Below are 21,262 nucleotides of genomic sequence, written 5' to 3' on the forward strand. Positions count from 1 at the left end.
TTTTATTCTAATTTTTTACAAAGATCTATTTTCAGTTTACTTAATGATGGCAAGGTTAACTGTGCACTAAGTAAAAGAGTTCAATAAATAGTGTGAAGAAAAACAACACTGCTCCTCAAAGGAAGAGACAAAGGCTGTAAACTATCATCAAATCTCACAATGTCCATTACACTCCAATACATTACATTTTAGGTACCCAATTAGTATACCTCAGATCAGGGAAAAACATATAGTATCTGTCTTTTTGGGACTGGCTTATTTCACTAAGTATAATGGTTTCCAGTTGTGTTGGAACATCAGTTTTTGAAAAAATTAATTAATGAATTAGAAGATCTTCATCACTGTTTCATATCCCAAATGCCTACAACAGCCAGAATCCATGAGCCTGGAACTCAATCTGGGTCTCCCACATGGTGGCAGGAACCCAAGTACTTGAGCTATCACCTGCTACCTTAAAGGGCAAATCAGCAGGAAGCTAAAATTAGAAGCAGAGACTGTATTTTTCAAACCCAGGTACTCCAATATGCAAAGCATGTGTCCCAAATGGTGTCAACTGCTACACCACATGCTCACCCCAAATATATCCACTTTTAAACCTCTATTAAGTATTTTATAAATGTACTTGGCCACAAATCCTTTCTACTTTGAAATTCCCATATATTTTAATATTCATAGCATACTGTCCAGAAAATGCTATCAAAAAGTATTAGCAAAGTTTTCTGATTTTTTTTCAAAGAAATAATCAGCCTCAGTTATATGGTAAGTTCTATTCTGTTTTCTTGATAAAATACTGTTAATAGCCATATAAAGTACACTTACTTTTTATAAGCACATTTAACATTGTATCCTGCAGCTGAATTTAAGACAGGGATCCCAAGATCTTGATAGACTTGTTTCCAAACAGCTCCACTTTCAATCTAATGGACAAAATGAAATGAAACTTCCCAAATTAAAAAGTGGATCACTTCTCAGCCTTTCAGTTAAGCTCAAGTGCAAAAAAATGAAAAAGTAATAAGATTTTGATAGATAATACATTTATATAAGTGTGTGTGTGGTTCAAGTCTCAAAGAAAATACCAAACTTGATGCATTCTGAATTTGGTTTATACCAAAAATTTTTACTATTCCAACCTCAGAAATAACAAATATTGAAATATTAGGCTAACTGACTTTTAAATAAACTAATTATAATAAGTATGAAACCACCCAGGTTCCTAAATCAAAATTTCTAAGAGATAAAAGTTTTTTAATGATATATTATTTCCTATAAAACTTAAATGCTAATAAATCAAAGTAGCTCCATTGAAGGTATTAAAGCAGTATCCATACACATCACAGCAACCTTAAATTAATTTTCTGTCTCTGTCAGGCATTGTGAAAAGGATTAAGAAAATAAACATAAGAACATAAACACAGAGTCTAGTAAAAAAGAGACACAGGCCTCAGTGGTAGGAGTCGAAATGGACAAGTTCATGAAACTGGGAAAAGTGGTGCTGGTTCTGGCCAGACCTTTTGGGATGCAAAGTAGTCATCATAAACACTGATGATGGCATCTCAGATTGTGCGTATATCCACACTCTGGTGGCTGGGATTTACCACTAACCCTGTAAAGTGACAGTTGCCATGGGCAAGAAGAAAACTGCCAAGAGGTCAAAGATCAAGTTTTCTGTGAAGGTTTATAACTACAATCACCTCAGGCCCACATGGATATTCTCTTGTTCAAAACTGAGGTCAAAAGGATGTCTTCAGAGATCCTACTCTTAAACCTAAGACGCAACAGAAGGCGGTCAATCTCAAGTTCAAAGAGAGGTGCTCGCTTCTGCAGCACATATACTAAAATTGGAACGATACAGAGAAGATTAGCACGGCCCCTGCACAAGGATGACATGCAAATTCGTGAAGCATTCCATATAAAAAAAAAAAGTTCAAAGAGAGGTAAGAAACCAAGAAGATATTTTTTGTTTCATTCATTATAAATTTTAAAAAGCGAAAAGAATTCCCACCAGTACTGTAATGCTGTGATTCAAATATACATAGTTTTATATGCCCAACACATTGAACAGTTAGTAAGAAAGCTTGTTTTTAAAAAATAACTAAAAATTTAAATGTTATCCATGTAGACTAGTGCTACCTTTCTAAATTCTGTTTTATTTTCCTTATCTTCTTACATTCTTATTAATAGACAATAATTTAGAGATGGTAGATGCTTGAGAAAACATACCTAATAAAAAAGATGTTTCACTTATGACTATACTTACATTGTCAAATCCTCCAAGTTTGTGTACAAGTCTGAATAATTTAAAGAGATTCAAATTTCGATATCCAAGTACAGGTCGTTTATTAATAGGTGTACCTGTTAGAGGAAAAACAAAATTTTTTTAGAGGATTCAAATAATATTAGTGAATACAAATCATGCAATATCTAAGAGAAAAAAATCTCTTATTCATCAAAGAAATGATATCTATTCCAAAGCCTATGTCATGTTTTTAAATTTTCTACATATCCTACCTTATATGATCTAATCCTACCTTCAACTCTCTGATGAAAAAGATAACAAATACTAAATTAAAAAGTTTAAACAAAAAAAAAATTTTTTTTTTTTTTTGGACAGGCAGAGTTAGACAGTGAGAGAGAGAGAGACAGAGAGAAAGGTCTTCCTTTGCCATTGGTTCACACCCCAAATGGCCACTATGGCCGGTGTGCTGCGTCGATCCGAAGCCAGGAGCCAGGTGCTTCCTCCAGGTCTTCCATGCGGGTGAAGGGCCAAAGCACTTGGGCCATTCTCCACTGCCTTCCCAGGCCACAACAGAGAACTGTACTAGAAGAGGAGCATCCGGGACAGAATCCGGCACTCCAACCGGGACTAGAACCTGGGGTGCCAGCACCGCAGGCGGAGGATTAGCCTAGTGAGCCGTGGCACCGGCCGAAACAAAGCTTTTAATATGGTTTGATAAAAATACAGAAACTGTTGAGATAATTAATGAGCAACTGCTTCAAAATGGAACTTAGTTTTATGATATTTTCTTTGTATTTCATTATTCTGATCCAGTTCTCTGCTATGGCTTGGGAAAGCAGTGGAAGATGGCCCAAGTCCAGCACCCTCATGGGAGTCCCAGAAGAAGCTCCTGGCTCGTGGCTTTGGATTATCACAGCTCCAGCCGTTATAGCCAGTTGGGGAGTGAGCCAGCGGATGGAAGACCTCTCTCTCTCTCTGCTTCTCCTTCTCTCTCTGTGTAACTCTTTCAAATAAATAAATAAATCTTAAAAAACAAAACAAAACAAAACAAAAAAAAACTTGGCCGGCGCTGTGGCTTAACAGGCTAATCCTCCGCCTTGCGGCGCTGGCACACCGGGTTCTAGTCCCGGTTAGGGCGCCAGATTATATCCCGGTTGCCCCTCTTCCAGGCCAGCTCTCTGCTGTGGCCCGGGAAGGCAGGGGAGGATGGCCCAAGTGCTTGGGCCCTGCACCCGCATGGGAGACCAGGAGAAGCACCTGGCTCCTGCCTTCGGATCAGCGAGATGCGCCAGCCGCAGCAGCCATTGGAGGGTGAACCAATGGCAAAAAGGAAGACCTTTCTCTCTGTCTCTCTCTCTCACTATCCGCTCTGTCAAAAAAAAAAAAAAAAAAAAAAAAAAAAAAAAAAAACCCTAGTAGAGAAGATAACAGATGCAATCTATGGATGGCCCTTTCCAAAAAAAAATTTGCTTGGCTCAATCACATTTCATCCCTCTTCTCTAATATTAGATCTAATAATCAGTTTCATTTCTTTAATTTTTCATTTATCTTATACAAAAGCCTAAAAAATAGCATGCTTCTTAGGCCAAGCTTCCATTCATATACAAAATGGTACAGGAATCAAAGACATTTTACATCAAAGAATGAAAAGATATTGTGGTGTCAATGATGAAGACAAGAGAACTAACAGGGCCAGCTTCTACATACCAAAATTACAATAGGGATTTGGAAGACACTAATTCCTAGAGTGTTGTGGCACTTCCAAATACTAATCATTTTGTCTTTCCCTTCCCACTACAAAGTTTTCTGCCTCTCCCCACTCTTTTTCAAACATCTTCCCAGGAAACAAGAAAGTAGACTCCGACCAAGAAGATAAGCAACATAGTAACAGGATCACAGTTATTGAAGGTCTAAGTCATCACTATAAATTAAAAAGGTTAGCACCAATTCTTTTTTCCTCAATCTCTAGTAACATTAGGTAGATAAACTGACCAAGAGATTACCTAGAAACTTGCCACATTTCTTTCTCTATTTCTGGCTCTCTAAATATGGTAAAGTTTAGGCCCATCTTAAGAGTAGTGCCACCCTTCCAGACCCTACCATCCTCTCATGTACAATGTGCATTATCACTTTCTCATACACACAGGACTATGTATATCAAACTAAGATTCTGGAGAAACTTTTGCACTAAAAGCCCTTGTGTATGCTGTAATAAAATGGCCCTACGATTTCTACTCTGCTATAGGTTTGCTAATATAATAGTACTTTGGGATTCCCGTGGAAGGGTAGGGGAAGTGGCTAGATGGGCATGTATATTTCCATGGCTATAATATCTATTAAAATACTGTCAAATTTCTCAACTAGCAGTCTAACAGTTAGCCATAATTACTGGTGATATGAAGCTTAATAAACATAATTCTTATTTTAAAAATCTTATTTATCCAATTGAAACCTGCAACATAAGCATTAATAAAGAAGAAAACACTCACCTCTATCTTCCATAAATTTGTACAACTGCTGAAGAAAATTCTCCCTTTCTTCTGGAAATGGTTCTATTTCTTCCTAGTTTTAAGCACAGAAGAAAATAATATTACAATTCTTAATTAAACATGTTAACAATATAAGCAGATTTCCTGCCAATAGTAAAGACTAATACTCTTTAAAACATTTCAAAGACGTTTTACCAAATAATTATTTAGTACTAAGCTGCTGAAAGTGAGGTAAGTCTAGATATTCTATCCTTTATAGGGGAATATATTCCTAAAAGGCATCTCAGTAATTGGACTCCCAAATATAAATTCTCATATTAAAAAAAACCAGAGACTAGCAAAATTGTCCATGAATGTTTTACCATTCATTAAATCAGGGTGGGAGGCTCAAGAAGACCTACTCTCATTTATATGAAAACTGGGTCAGGGTTTAACATCAAAGCTAATATTGTTCCTTAAGGAACTACACAAGCTTAAGTCCCACTAGCTGTAACTACAAGTATTCTTCATTATATACAGCCCCACTGTATAGCACGTCAAGCTTATATAATCAGTAAAGTGGGGAACAAACTTGATCTACAATACCTGAAGATTCAGACTTAGGGAAATCTTCAAGTAATAAAATAGTTCCCCGATTTATCAATTACAAGGGAGGGACTAGCTTCTTGCTGCTGTGGCCAAGGGCTGAGGCAGTAGGGAGCTGGTCCTGAAGCAACCTGCAAGGAGCAGGGTAGTAGGTAAGATTGAAGAACTCACCAATTCAATGACTTTCATCCATTCAACAAACATTTAATGAGCACCTGAAAGTGGAGGCACTAGGCTAGGTGCTGAATCAAAAAAAAGAAAAATAAGCTATGGAGCCTGACATTAAAGATCATGATTAGGAGTAACTGCAGGAAAAAAAAAACTGCATTGAAAATATACAACTAGGCTTTACAGTTACTCTACTTGAAACACACATATTTCTAATAGTAAGAGGGATGTTCAACTGAAAATTCTAAATGAATCTAAATATATTACTTTTTAATTTGGAAAATTGTGTGCTTAATATTAGTGCTCTAGTTAGAATGGTCTTGTTATTTCAAAAGCCAGGACAACCAAAGAAGGCAAATTTTAAAATGACACTTGGATAAACTATTAGGTTTGCTAGTTGGGCAGAGAAAAATTAATGACAACAATTAATTTGCTTATGATATATCCTATATATTTCAATTTAAACACAGTTCAAGGGCAGATATTTGGCCTAGTTGTTAAGACAATGATTGGGATGCCTATAACCCATACTGGAGCCCCTGGGTTTGAACACTGGTTTCACTCTCATTTTCATTTTCCTACTAATGGATACTCTGGGAAGCAGCAGATGAGTTCAAATAGTTGGTTCCTTGCCACCCAAGTGGGAGTTCTGGACTGAGTTCCTGGCTCCCAGTTTCAGCCTGGCCCACGCCTGGCTGCTGCCAACATTTAGGAAACGAACCAGCAATGGGAGTTCTCTGTATGTACCTTTCTGTTTCTACCATATAAGTCTATAAATATATATATAAACATAGTCCATGTATGTCAGAGTTTGGTAAGGTAGTCAGATACAAATATAAGGAAACCTATTTTCTAGACTTAAATATCTCCCTCATATTATATTTGAGTTTTATTCAAGAAAATGTTTCAAGTGGAGATCAGATTCACTTATAAAAAAATACCTATAACACACTAAACAGGTAAAGTTTTTGTAACTAACATTTATTGATTATCTCTTAAATGTTACATACTAAGACAACATGAGAGGATTACAAGGTATGGTCCTTTGGGGGCGGTGTTTTGGCTCAGCGGATGAAGTCGCTGCCTGTAACACCAAGATTCCATATGGGCACGGGTTTGTGTTCCAGCTGCTCCACTTCCAATTCAGCCACCTGCTAATGGCCTGGGAAAAGCAGTGGAAGATGGGTCAAGTGTTTGGGCCCCTAGCACCCATTTGGAAGACCTAAAAGAAGCTCCTGGCTCTTGGCTTTCACCTGGCCCACTGCTGGTCATTGCAGTCATGTGGATGAAACATATCATTCTCTCTCTCTCTAATAAATTAATTTTTAAAAAATGGTCCTTAACTTTAGGGAGTTTATAAATCAGTGGGGGAGGAAAAAATAGAAAATAAAAATACATAAATATGCAGAAATAAATGAAAAATATATATACATATTTTTGGCACAGTACTATTTTAGACTAACAAATGGAGTGACGGTTCACAGATGTTTCCCTTGGTATGTAAGTGAGGTTCTGGAAACGGAACAGGACTGTTATGAGGCTCACTGAAAGATGAGAGGGAAGGAAAGGGAAGGGAAGTGCAGGCAGAGGTAATGGTATGTGCAAACGCTGAAGAGCAGCAAGTCAGTAAGATGGTATTACTACAGTATAAAGTTCAAAAGGGGGACAGTATAACAAGAGAACCAATGAGGAAAAAGAGGCAGGGGCTGGACATAAAGGAGCTTCTCTGTTGACATTTTGAGTTTTACAGTGATGAAAAGTCACTCAGGAGATTTTATACAAAGGATTGGTTGCTCATTTTAGCATTTTAAATAGAAACCACTCAGAAAAGAGATCAAAGCAGGGAGATCTTTGCATCATTGTAAATATAGATCACTAAAATATAATTTCTAAAACAATCTTATTTCATTAACAGCTTACTATAAATGGCAGAATTTCATAACTTACCTAAAATATTATACATGGACAACAAATTACCTTAATTTCCTGAACATGTTGAATGTAATTTACTCCACAAACATAGTAGAAATAACTCAATAATTTTTATGAAGTTGTTCAGGAAACCATTAAAGACAGCTTGTCATTGCTAGAGCAGTTACAATAAAAGCTAAAAGTTTAGTTCCTTCATCCATACAAATTCAAAGATATTTATGATATAAATAAATCTATCCACCTCTATTAGATAAAATGTTTTAAGATTCTTAGAATTAAAGATACTAATTCTCCCTGTTTTTTCTTGCAATACAAGGTGGAAGATGTATTTTATGCTTTTATTGTCATTTCAGTATATATGCAGGTGTAAACATTTCATTAAGTGACAGCTGTTAAAATAGTGGTGAAAAGCATGTTTAACTGTTAAATGGGTACTTCCTTAATCATCTGATAAATCGAAGTACAGAAAGATTAAGAAACAGTTTTGAATTTGCTAGAATAACTATACTTACATTAATTTTGATTTCATAAATTAAAATTTTCTATTTTAAGGTAAGCAAGCAAACTCCTTGACTATAATGAGTATTGTAAATGCAATTTTATTATGAAATATCTCTAATACTGAAAATATTTATATGTTAATGACTTTACATCAAGTTCTAATCTACAAAGGAAAACCAACAGTTATTTATAATTTTGAAAGGTATCAAGTGATTTTTTTACCTCTTCTTCACTACTATTATCTTCCTTTTCTTTTTCATCATCTTCCTCCTCCTCTTCTTCCTCTGCTTCACTGCTTGAGCTATCTTCTTTCAACTCAGTCTTCCAATTAGCAGGAATAGTTTTACTTTTGTGAAATTCAAGTGCCTGGTCAAAGGCTGAAAAGGGATCAAAAACTATATGAACTAGAGAAATTAAGGTAACTGATTTATCTAAAAATATTAAATAAGATAAGGCAATAATATCAGTGATATTTAATTCTTTTCAATTAATTGCTATACTAAATGCTTTTCCTCCCTTTTTTCCCTCTTTTTTGCTAAAGTGCTTTTTCATGAAGCAATTCAGTTAGTCCTGTGAGTCCTATGCAATTTTACAGAAAGTAAAACTGGTATCATTGAAATGTTACTTAGGTTCAAACAAATGCAAGAGGAAAACTATACTTTTCTTCTTTTAACAGAAATTAAGCTTGTCTAGTAAAAACAAATATAACACAGAAAAACTATCATTATTTTTCCAACAATTATTTAACAGTATTGTGTAACAAACACAATCACTACAATAAACATACAATAACCTGGAAACTGACTATAACTATGATCTCCACATGTCTAGGTAAGTCTAAATTAAAACTAGGTTTATTAGCTTAAACTAAAACTAGCGAGACACAATTATTCTCATTTTACAATACACAAATATAAACCCTAAACATTTCTATGCTTTTGAGGCAATCTACATAGTATATTGTTGGATTCAATGAAGAGAAAGTAAACAGTTATTTAAAATGGCAAAAAAACAAGTAACAAATGCAATTATAGCATATTCCTCAATCAAATAAAACTATTAGACTTTTGGTTAGAGTCATTCATTCACTTGTTCAGTCAAATCAAAATTACTTTGCCTCCTTCATATACCAGCTCAGGTAATTAATATTTTATTAAGCAAAAGCCAGATTATACTAATAATTGATGATACAGTTGCTTCCCCATTTTCTATATTAGACTAGAAAAGACAAAGAAAGCCAGTACAACAAGACACACCTGGTTTCTAAGAGTATAAGTTACATATGGAGTCAAATAAAAGGGGGCCTCAAAAAGTTCATGGAAATTCAGTCTTTTTTTTTTTTTAAACAGGTAGAGATATAGACAGTGAGAGAGAGAGAGACAGAGAGGAAGGTCTTCCTTCCGTTGGTTCACTCCCCAAATGGCCGTCTATGGCCGGCGCTGCACCAATCCGAAGCCAGAGGCCAGGTGCCTCTTCCAGGTCTCCCATGCAGGTGCAGGAGACCAAACACTTGGGCCATGCGCCACTGCCCTCCTGGGCCACAGCAGAGAGCTGGACTGGAAGAGGAGCAACAGGGACTAGAACCTGGCACCCCTATGGGATGCCAGCGCCGCAGGCGGAGGATTAACCAAGAGAGCCATGGCGCCGGCCCAGTCTCACTTTTTTTAAGATCCACTTATTTATTTGAAAGGCAGAGCAACTGGTGGGACACACAGACACACGGACACACAGAAACAGACACAAACACACACACACACACACACAGAGATAGAGAAATCAAGAGATCCAGAGATCGAGAGATCTTACATCCACTAGTTCATTCCCCAAATGCCTGTAAGAGAAGCCCAGAACTCTATTCTAGCCTCCCATTAGGGTGGCAGGGGGTCACGCACTTGAGCCAGCATATGCTGCTTTCCGAGGCACATTAGCAAGGAGCTGGATAGGAAACAGAACAGTCAGGATTTGAATGGGTGCTCTAAAATGGGATGTCAGCAGGGCAAACAGTTGATTAACTCACTGCACAACAATGCTGGCCTCCACACATTATCTTTAAATTCAATTTTTCCATAAATTTTTGAAGCCCCCTTGTATAACTTTAAAGGTAGACTTTCCCAGGTACATCCCATGCGGGATGTAGTTGTCTTAACTATCACCTTTCTTGCTAGACTAAATGCCTGCCCCAAACAATTAACTTTAAAAAAATGCTTTTCTTAAGAGGAAAAGAAACTTTAGCCTTCAAAACACATAAACATTTTTAAATTACTTGTGATTTATTCTAAGATTATCCTTACCTTGTTTTAATATAGCATCAGGCTTTGGTGCGGTGTCACTTGTAATTTCATGGACATCTTTTCTTGGAACTGAAGTACTATATTATTTTTTAATTATAAAGGAAAAACAATATGACAGATTAATACAGAGTCTTGTCAATTACAAAGCTCAAGAAGACACTGAAAATATAGACATATTGACATTTGCAATATAAGCTATCACAAACAGGGCTGCAAATTGCAAATATTATGATGGGCAAGAAGATAAAATACAGAATCAACCACAGGATGATCCCAAGTTAACATGTTTTATAAACACCAAAGTGTTCTCAAATATTAAAGAATCCTCTTTTCGGCCGGCGCCGTGGCTTAACAGGCTAATCCTCCGCCTTACGCGCCGGCACACCGGGTTCTAGTCCCAGTTAGGGCGCCAGATTATATCCCGGTTGCCCCTCTTCCAGGCCAGCTCTCTGCTATGGCCCGGGAAGGCAGTGGAGGATGGCCCAAGTGCTTGGGCCCTGCACCCGCACTGGAGACCAGGAGAAGCACCTGGCTCCTGGCTTCGGATCAGCGCAATGCGCCGGCCACAGCAGCCATTGGAGGGTGAACCAACGGCAAAAAGGAAGACCTTTCTCTCTGTTTCTCTCTCACTATCCACTCTGCCTGTCGAAAAAAAAAAACAAAAAAACAAAAAACAAACAAAAAAAAAAGAATCTTCTTTTCAAATATCAAAGAATCCTTTGCCCAAATAGAATAATGAAAATTACTTATAGCAATATAATAATAAATGAAATACGTAGATGGGAGAATTATGAATCCAATAAAGAACAAGTCAAATAGTAAGAGTAAGAAATTATTTAGTGTAAGACTTGGAAGAGATTTATGTCAAAAATGTTCTTATAATAATTTTTCTTACAATAGATTGTTGGATTGTAGCAATGATATAAAATGCAATTTGAGGCCGGCGCCGCGGCTCCATAGGCTAATCCTCCATCTTGCGGCACCGGCACACCAGGTTCTAGTCCCGGTCGGGGTGCCGGATTCTGTCCCAGTTGCCCCTCTTCCAGGCCAGCTCTCTGCTGTGGCCAGGGAGTGCAGTGGAGGATGGCCCAAGTGTTTGTGCCCTGCACCCCATGGGAGACCAGGAGAAGCACCTGGCTCCTGCCTTCGGATCAGCGTGGTGCGCCAGCCGCAGCGCGCCGGCCACGGCAGCCATTGGAGGGTGAACCAATGGCAAAAGGAAGACCTTTCTCTCTGTCTCTCTCTCTCTCACTATCCACTCTGCCTGTCAAAAATTTAAAAAAAAAAATTTTTTTTAAATGCAATTTGAGGCCTTTCATGGAATTCTCCAACAATAAAAAAGATCAGATGCAAACAACTAGATCACGTTGTAACATAAGTATCACAGGAATTTCCTATTTTGAACTAATAAATCATTAAATTTTATGCACTTGGTTTGTTTCATTCATCCCACAAAAGCCTAAAAACTATTCCAATTATGTTTTTTAGCCTGCCATTTTTAAACTTCTTTAGAAATTTTTAAATACACACAAAAACAGAATTGTGCAATGAACCCCCATGTATCTATCACCATACTACAATAATCATTAACTGATAATTACTGTTTCAATTATGTTCCTACCTACTTCCTCCAACCCTAATTGGACCACTGAAGGAAATCCCTCACATTACATAATTTCATTTATATTTCATTATGAGTCTTTGAAAGACTTTAAAAATATAAATACACTATGATCACAAATCTACAAGTTACATAAGCCATTTTTGCAGCTTTATCAACATACAACTGACAAAATTACATATATTTAAGGTGTGATGATGATTTACAAACACATTGTGAAATTATTATTATAATCAAGTTAACTAACACATCCATCACCTAACATAGTTACTCTTTGGAGGAGAAGGAATAAGAATGTTTAAGATAGACTTGCTTGGCAAATTTCAAATACAAAGTACAATATAAACAACTACAACTGCCATGCTGTAAGGTACATCTTGAAAACTGATTTACTGTATAAATGAAAGAACGTGCTCTGTGATTGACATCTGATTTCTCCTACTCCTGGAACAAATTCTTACCTCTTTTTTTTTTTCTTAAGATTTATTTATTTATTTGAAAGGCTTAGTTACAGAGAGGGGTGGGGACAGAGAGCAGAGACTGGGACAGAGAGAGATTTTTTTTTGACAGGCAGAGTGGACAGTGAGAGAGATAGAGACAGAGAGAAAGGTCTTCCTTTGCCGTTGGTTCACCCTCCAATGGCTGCTGCGGCCGGTGCATCGTGTTGATCCAAAGCCAAGAGCCAGGTGCTTCTCCTGGTCTCCCATGCGGGTGCAGGACCCAAGTACTTGGGCCATCCTTCACTGCCTTCCCGGGCCATAGCAGAGAGCTGGCCTGGAAGAGGAGCAACTGGGAAAGAATCCGGCGCCCCGACCGGGACTAGAACCCAGTATGCCGGCACCGCAGGTGGAGGATTAGCCTAGTGAGCCACGGCGCCGGCCCAGAGAGAGATCTTTTATCAGCTGGTTACTCCTGCAAAGGCTACAAGAGCCAAGGCTGGGCCAGGCCAAACCAGGAGTTTCACTTGGGTATCCCACATGGGTGGTAGGAGCTCAAGCACATGGACCACCTTTCGCTGCTTTCCCAGGCTCATTAGCAGAGAGCTGGATAGGAAGTAGCACAGCCAGGACTCAAGCCAGCACCCACATGGGATGGCGGGGCTGCAGTGGGCAGCTTTATCCATTACACCACACCGCTGGCCCCTACTTAATTCTTAAAGAAAAAACAAACTTCACTCTAAAAAAATTCTACATTAGAAAATCACTTTCTGAACCCTTAAAAACATCTAGATCAAGCCATTTTAATCAGACTGCAGTGCAAGTCAAATATTATTAAACAGATATCACTACAATTATCAGTCATAACTAGAAATACTAGAAAGTTCTCATAAGACAATCAAGAACAAACCTTAAAGAAATGTTAATAAATATATCAATAAAGTATTAGACATGATAAATATATCCAGTTCACTTCAATAAATCATGTTACTATTATGTGGGCAAATGTTGACAAATTATAGAACTAGATTAGTTTAGAAATGAATAGGAGATCCGGCGCTGTGGCTTAACAGGCTAATCCTCCACCTTAGGCGCCGGCACACCGGGTTCTAGTCCCAGTTGGGGTGCCAGATTCTATCCCGGTTGCCCCTCTTCCAGGCCAGCTCTCTACTATGGCCCGGGAAGGCAGTGGAGGATGGCCCAAGTGCTTGGGCCCTGCACCCCATGGGAGACCAGGAGAAGCACCTGGCTCCTGGCTTCGGATCAGTGCGGTGCGCCGGCTGCGGCAGCCATTGGAGGGTGAACCAACGGCAAAAGGAAGACCTTTGTCTCTCTCTCTCTCTCACTGTCCACTCTGCCTGTCAAAAATAAATAAATAAATACAAAATTAAAAAAAAAGATTAAAAAACGAATAGGAAAAATGAATGAATGAAATGATTAAGGAAAGACCTATCTTTAAGACTACTACATTTAAAGATAATATGAAAACCAGTCATTCTTTGAAACCTTTGCGCAATGAAAATTTAAATCTCAGTCATTGGAAAGAAGTATTCATCACTTAATCTACTAATGTGCAAAAACAGCATATGTTTTTATAGTTTTTTCAAACCAAGTAAATAATACTTACAATTTGCCATCTTTGAATGATCGAACAAGAATATTGTCTTTTTTCACAGCAATCTCATCACTACAATCAGGACAAACCACCTTTAAAAAAAGTATGAAACTATTATAATTAAGACCATATTTGTAGATAATTACCAAAGTAGCTACTATTTAAATACTTTAAAAAATGTTTTAAAGCTTAAAGTATAAAAACTAATTTTAGTTTGAGGGTAAGCAAGTACACATACAGAGGGAGCACACACAAATAAATTTAAATTGGAATTTATATCCTTACACAAGTTCTCTGGATAATCCAGACTGCTGGCACAGGTATAGTATTGAGTAGAAACACGGCTATGGATGAAGCTGTGCGTGAAGTTCTAGTCAGAAACAGAAAAGAGCTAGAACCTTAACTGAAGGGCTCCCTTGGGGCAAAGAAAGGACAGAATATCCGGAGCCTGGGAGGCCACATTAATCCTTAGGATAAAAATCTAAAATATTTATGAGAAGAGTATGAAACAGCAGGATGCTTGCCTTTTAAAAAATTACTATGAGGGCAAGAGTTTGGCTCAGTGGTTAAGATGTTGCTGGGGGGTGAGGACAGCACAGTGAAATAGTGGGTAAAGCCACCACCATCTGCAGTACTGACATCCCTTATGGGTGCTGTGTCCCACTGCTCTACTTCCGATCCAACTCTGCTATGGCCTGGGAAAGCAGTGGAAGATGGCCCAAGTCCTTGGGTCCCTGCAACCACTTGGGAGACCAGGAAGAGGATCCAGGCTCTGGGCTTCAGATCAGCCCAGCTCTAGCCATTGCAGCCATTTGGGGAATGAACCAGCCGATGAAAGACCTCTCTCTCTCTCTCTCTCTCTCTCTCTGCCTCTGCCTCTTTGTAACTCTGCCTTTCAAATATAAATAAATCTTAAAAAAAGAAAAAAAATGTTGCTTGGGATGACTGCACCTCATATTGGCATGGCTATTAAGTACTGGCTCTTCTCCTGATTCCTGGTTCCTGCTGATGTGCACCTTGGGAGGCAGCAGCAGACGGCTTAAGTAGCTAGGTCCCTGCCACCTGTGTGAGAGACCTATATCCAATTCCCAGCTCCCAGCTCCCAGATTCAGCTTGGCCTAGCCCTGGCCATTGTGGACATTTGGGGAGTAAGCCAATAGATGTTAGCTTCTTCCCTACCTCCCTCTCTTTCTGTCTCTCTGTTTCTATCTTTCTGCCTCTTAAATGAAAAATTATTTTGGGCAAGAGTTGAAAAAGACTTGGAGCTGGGGTTGTGGTGCAGCAAATGAAGTCGCTGCCTGTATTCCACATGCACAAGGGTTTGACTCCAAACCAGGCTGTTCCACTTCTGATCCAGCTCCTTGTTAATGCCCCTGGAAAAGAAGGGAAAGACAGCCAAAGTGCTTGCATTCATGCCACTCACATGGGAGACTTCAATGAAATCGCTGGCTCTTGGCTTCAGCCTGGCCCCGCCCCAACCTGGCCCAGCCCCAACTGTCGTGGGCATTTTGAGTATGACTCAGTAGAAGGAGATCTCCCCCACACACCCGTCTTCCAAATAAATTAATCTTTAAAAAACAAAATAACAAATGGGGATAAATAATGCCTACTTCATAACACCTGCAAAGATGTTAGCACCAATCCTATGTCTAGTAAGTATCCAATAAATGTTAGATAGATGGATGGATACAAATTAAGGTACAAAGCTATCATAAAGTACAAGTATTTATGAAAACAAATGTTCTCATTACTTTTGATTATAAAAGCTGACCACTCACTAAGTACCAAACACTGAACTAGGCAATGGAGATGAATACAAAACATACTGAAAAGGATGATGGACATCACGTGTAAACAACAGTACAAAAGAAAAGATGCTTCTCAGTAATATATTATTTTCTTACAAATGCAAGTAAACACAGAATGGTGTGTTTTAATCACATTTCCAAGTCTGCAATTGGTAGCCAATGAACATAAAAACAGAATAATACAAGAGAGAAGATTCTCAACCAAAAATCTGTGAAACACAAGAAAGAATATCTACAACATTAAATGAATCAATTCTTATAAAACATTTTAAACAGTGCTTGGTATATAAGTGCTAAATTTAACGGTATATTGAAGTATATAATCTAGAGAACACACAAAAAAATATTAAATGACAATTAGGTGAAGAAAAAAGTGCATTATAAAGGGATTTGGCTAATTACTAGTAGTAAAGGAATGAAAATATAGGAAACTGAGACCAAGAAATAATTTTTGGTACATTCTGTCTCTTGATATCTGAGAACAAAGCAGAAGTAAAAGTGAAGAGAATGTTATCCTCAAAGTATTTCTAGTTTAATCAATAAATCTTTAGTTCAGTTTACAGGTATAAGGTGGGTGGAAGACAATGTTTGATACAAACCACTCAATGATCCTGAAATAAAATCATCAGAGTTGACGTCTAGACAATTCAGACATCAAATTTTAAAAGCTGGGTATTCAAGATAATTCTGAAGAGATATTGATTATTAATTTTAGTCTCCTGTTTGAGATTTAAATCTATAAATAACCTTCAGTTATACCTTACATAGAAAGAAATGCATTCTTACTGTCAAAAATACTTAACATTCTTATTAGAGTATGATACACAACTAATTATTTAACTTTCACTTGCTTTAAGAGCTACAAGTAATTTGGTAGTCTACTAAAGGAACAATTGAAAAGCAGCCTAAATCTGTGAAAGATGTTGGTATATATTTCCTTTGTAAAAGGCAAAGAAAATGGTTTCCTATACACAGCCTCTTCAATGACTGGCAAAAATAAAGGGGAGGGGATATAGTTCAAAAGATTTTATCACTGGCCACTATGCTTTGAGCTGCATAGAAGCTGGGACAATAATGAGGATACTCCTGATACTAAAGCAATGATCACCTCCTCAGAAAAAAGAGAAAATTCATAATATTCAACTTGAGATGTACAATTGCAAACATGGAGAGAAAACATTAAAATTAGGTATATTAAAGAATTTATTGGGGGCCGGCACTGTGGCACAGTGGGTTAAAACCCCAGCCTGCAGCACCAGCATCCTATATGGGTGCTGGTTCAAGACCTGGCTGCTCCATTTCCAATCCAGCTCTCTGCTATGGCCTGGGAAAGTAGTGGAAGATGGCCCAAGTCCTTGGGCCCCTGCACCCACGTGGGAGACTTGGAGGAAGCTCCTGGCTCCTGGCTTGGAACTGGCTCAGGTCTGGCCATTGCAGTCATTTGGGGAGTGAACCAGCAGAATGGAAGACCTCTCTCTCTCTCTCTCTCTAGCTCTGCCTCTCTCTCTAACTCTGTTTTTGAACTCAATAAGATAATTCTTTAGGCCGGCGCCGTGGCTTAACAGGCTAATCCTCCACCTTGCAGCGCCGGCATACAGGGTTCTAGTCCTGGTTGGGGCGCCGGATTCTATCCCAGTTGCCCCTCTTCCAAGCCAGCTCTCTGCTATGGCCCGGGAAGGCAGTGGAGGATGGCCCAAGTGCTTGGGCCCTGCACCCGCATGGGAGACCAGAAGTACCTGGCTCCTGGCTTCGGATCAGAGATGCGCCGGCCGCAGCGGCCATTGGAGGGTGAACCAACGGCAAAAAGGAAGACCTTTCTCTCTGTCTCTCTCTCACTATCCACTCTGCCTGTCTAAATAAATAAATAAATAAAAATTAAAAAAAAAAAGACCCTCCCCCTTTAAAAAAAATTTAAAAAATAAAAAAAAAAGATAATTCTTTAAAAAAAATAATTTATTGTAGAGAAAGTCAGAAATTAGGCTAATGTATAATGACATCCATGATTATGGAGGGAGTCTTTAATGGTAAGATTAAGCAAAGGAAGCAAACAATCTGGCACAGTAAGTATGAGGACAATGCCTAGGTATCTTTGTGAACCAAGAAAGATTCTGTGCTTCTTTTGCATCTAGGCCTCATGTAGAAGTTTGAAATCTTAAAAGTTTGCTTTTGAATTCTTTTAAAGATTTATTTACTTACTTGAAAAGCAAAGTGAGAAAGAAACAATTAGAATCGTTCATCCACTGGTTCATTCCCCAAATGGCCACAATGGCCAGGGCTGGGCCAGGCCGAGGCTAGGAACCTGGAACTCCATGTGGGTTTCCCACCTGGGTGGCAGGGGCCCAAGTACTTGAATCATCTTCTGCTGCATTCCCAGTTGCATTAGCAGGAAGCTGGATTGGAAGTGCAGCAGCTGGGACTCAAATTTGCACTCTGATATGGAACAGCAGCATCATAAGCTATGGCTTAACCCACTGCACCACAACACTAGCCTCTGAATTTGAATTTTCTACCCAAAATAGAATAGTATAATCAACTTCCAAACTATCAAGATTTTGCATTTCTTGGATGACTTCAAGAGTTCTTTGTATTCAAAGACATTAATTATTTGAGAGGCAGAGAGACAGACAGAGTTCCTATCTGCTGGTTCAATCCCATCTCTCGCAGCCATGGCTGGGCTGGGAAAAGACAGGAACCAGGGGCTCAATCCAAGTCTCTCACATGGAAGGCAAGAACCCAATTACTTGAGCCAGAGTCTGCATTAGCAAGAAGATGGAATCAGGAGCTGGAGCCAGGTATCAGACTTTGGTACTCTCATAAGGGAAATAGGCATCTAAACCATTGAAATAAATGCTAACCCCTCAAAGACAATTTTGAAAGCAATCTTTGTGTGAACTGAGTGTTAAAAACATTTTTCCATTTTGTACCTATGAAAAACACTAGTAAGGAAATGCATTGTTTTCTTTATAAATGTAGTTGAAAATTAAAGTCCTTTATACTGAAGCTACTCACCAACGCAGGAAACCATAGCGTTTTCTTTTTATCCAAACTAATGTAATCTACACACACAACTTTGCCTAGTAGCTCATCAACCTGTTTCCTGTCATCCTCATCCTCATCGCTGGACGATGACGAAGACTCTTCCTCTGGTCTAAGGAGAGAACAAATTAAGATATTTCCATTTATCTTCACAAAGAATAAGCCTACCAATGATGAATAATGGTACTCCAGAACTATTATCACATTTCATTAAAACCTACAACATGGCTATTTTAAAATTATTTTCTAAGTTTCTACAGAATAACAAAACTTTATCATTACAGGAAAGCATGTTATTTTTCTAAAAGTCTTTCTTTCTATTTAGTACTATGTTAAAGGATTAAAGGGAAAGTTCAGTATAGAATAACTGGTCCCCAAATCTTCCAAAACCTGAATGTCGCATATTAAAAATCCCAGTGCTGTTTCACTAAAATATTCTGGATCCCAATCTCAGATGAAAGGAGATTTAGAAGTAGTAATTTTACATCCCCAAGATAGAGCAAATTTATAAAGGAGGAGGCAGATTTTTATTAACTGGGGGTTAGGGTGAGGTGAGGAAGCAATCTGAAAAGAGATCACCACTACTATCCTTAATATCAAAAATATACAAACTCAGGAAGATGCTGTGGCACAGAGGTTAAACTATGGCTGCCTGCGTCATCAGCATTCCATGAGTGTCGATTTGAGTCCTGGTACTCCACTTCTGACACCTGGGAAAGTGGTGGAAGATAGTAAGGTACTCGGACCCCTGTCTCTCACATGGGAGATCCAGATGGAGTTTCAAGCTCCAGGCACTGGCCTGGCCCAGCCTTGCACATTGTAGCCAGGATGGACAATCCCTTTCTCTGTCCCCCTCTCCTCATCTCTCTAGGTAATTCTACCTTTCAAAAATAAAAATAAAAATAAAAATAAAAAAATCTATAAAAAATACACAAACGAATTATTCAGAAAACACACAATACATTTCGTTTGCATTATGTTAAAAGCATCTTTCAGTAACAGCAAATACTGGATGAGTAAATTAGAAAGATTTAGTTAACTGTCAGAGGAAAAAAGAACTATCTGAAATCATCAGATCAATGTTAGAAGAAAACATAGTAAGAAGTGAACCTACAAAGTAAAAATTACACAAAACAACATGATGATATATTTTGAATTTGGTTCAAAAACTGCTCATAATCAGTGTTATAAAGAAAATAAAGGGTTCTTACAACTGACTGTTGAAAATGCCCAGGACAAGTAAAGACATCAGAATAGCAACTATGTATATTCTTTTTGTAAAATTAAACCAAAACAAATGGCTAGTACTGATTATCTACACTTTATTTTTTAGATAGTTGGCAATGACTAAATTCACTGACAAAAAATGTGAATAGATAGATTAACTATTTTAAAACTTTAAAAATGTTTGTCTATTTGGTTGACTGCAACATATATAGGATATTCTGAATTTGTCATTGATGTCCTTTTAAAAAGATAAAAATACAAATACAATTTCTTTTGTATTTCTATGTTCCAACATGAATATATATGAAGTCAAAGCAATTACAATAATATTAAACATATATAAAGAATATCACTTTTTGACTTCAATGATCAAATAACTTGAAAACTATTCTTTGGTTGGGGACGGGCATTGTGGCACAGTAGATTAAGCTGCTGCCTGGGATACTAGCATACCAAATGAGTGTTGCATGGAGTCCTAGCTGTTCCACTTCCAATCCAGCTCACTGCTAATATGTCTAGGAAAGCACCAGAAGATGGCCCAATTGGGAAACCGAGATGGAGTTCAGCCTGGCCCAGCCACAGGATTGCAGAAATTTTTAGTTGGGTGAATCAGCAGATGAAAAATCTCTCTGTCTCTCATTGAAATAATAAATTTTTAGGAGAAAATTTGTTTCCTGGTAGAAACAAAGCAAATATTCAAAGTTTGCTAGTGAGAAGTAATATAATTCAAATGATAAAGAAAGTAGCTAATAGGTAGTAGAAAAACTCAACATACCTTTCTACTATTTTAGAAGAGCCTCTCAAGGGCAATGACTTTTATCTCAACTTTCTAATACTAAGAAAGACAATGGAAATTAAAAACTGTAATTTCGGCTTTTTCAGTCATCACAGAAGACCCATTCAGCTAGTTTGTTTTTAAATATTTATTTTTATATTTATTTTCATCTGCTTGAAAGGCAGCGTAACAGAGATATTCTATCTGTCCAAAACACCCACAATAGCTGGCATTGAGCTAGGCCAAAGCCAGGAGGCCAGAACTGCATCCTGGTCTCCTATGTAGGGTTCTAGCACTTGAGTTGTCATCTGATGCTCCCAGGATGCATTAGCAGGAAGCCGGATAAGAAGTGGCATTATCAGTGACTGCAACCAGCACTCTGATATGGGATATGGGCCTTCCAAGTGGAGCTTTAACCCACAGTGCCACAACACCTGCCCCTGTTTGCTTTTAATTTGAGAGGCAAAGATACAAAGACAGAAAGACAAAACAGAGGGTTCCTATACTCTGATTTACTCCCCCCAAATGCTTGCAAAGGCCA

At 38.1% G+C, this 21,262-nt stretch overlaps 1 protein-coding gene and 1 non-coding gene across 7 annotated transcripts in view; one reads left to right on the forward strand and one right to left on the reverse strand.

The window, feature by feature from the left end:
* ARID4B (AT-rich interaction domain 4B) overlaps window positions 1–21,262 on the reverse strand; it is a 148,963-nt gene that overhangs the window by 48,391 nt on the left and 79,310 nt on the right. For all 6 annotated transcript variants that reach the window (XR_009867931.1, XM_062210640.1, XM_062210639.1 and 3 more), the window contains exons 8-14: window positions 18,693–18,831; window positions 13,888–13,967; window positions 10,203–10,279; window positions 8,134–8,288; window positions 4,726–4,798; window positions 2,258–2,352; window positions 820–917 (exon numbers count right to left, since the gene is read on the reverse strand). Coding sequence is in view for 5 of the 6 variants with exons in the window: in XM_062210640.1 (XP_062066624.1) it covers window positions 820–917; window positions 2,258–2,352; window positions 4,726–4,798; window positions 8,134–8,288; window positions 10,203–10,279; window positions 13,888–13,967; window positions 18,693–18,831 (717 nt within the window). In the remaining variant the exon portion in view is untranslated. The remainder of the gene's footprint in view (window positions 1–819; window positions 918–2,257; window positions 2,353–4,725; window positions 4,799–8,133; window positions 8,289–10,202; window positions 10,280–13,887; window positions 13,968–18,692; window positions 18,832–21,262) is intronic.
* LOC133774026 (U6 spliceosomal RNA) lies at window positions 1,809–1,915 on the forward strand. The gene has a single exon (XR_009868007.1). It is a non-coding gene; the product is annotated as a U6 spliceosomal RNA (small nuclear RNA).

The sequence above is a fragment of the Lepus europaeus genome, chromosome 14 (assembly GCF_033115175.1).
Source record: "Lepus europaeus isolate LE1 chromosome 14, mLepTim1.pri, whole genome shotgun sequence".
Taxonomy (NCBI): domain Eukaryota; kingdom Metazoa; phylum Chordata; class Mammalia; order Lagomorpha; family Leporidae; genus Lepus; species Lepus europaeus.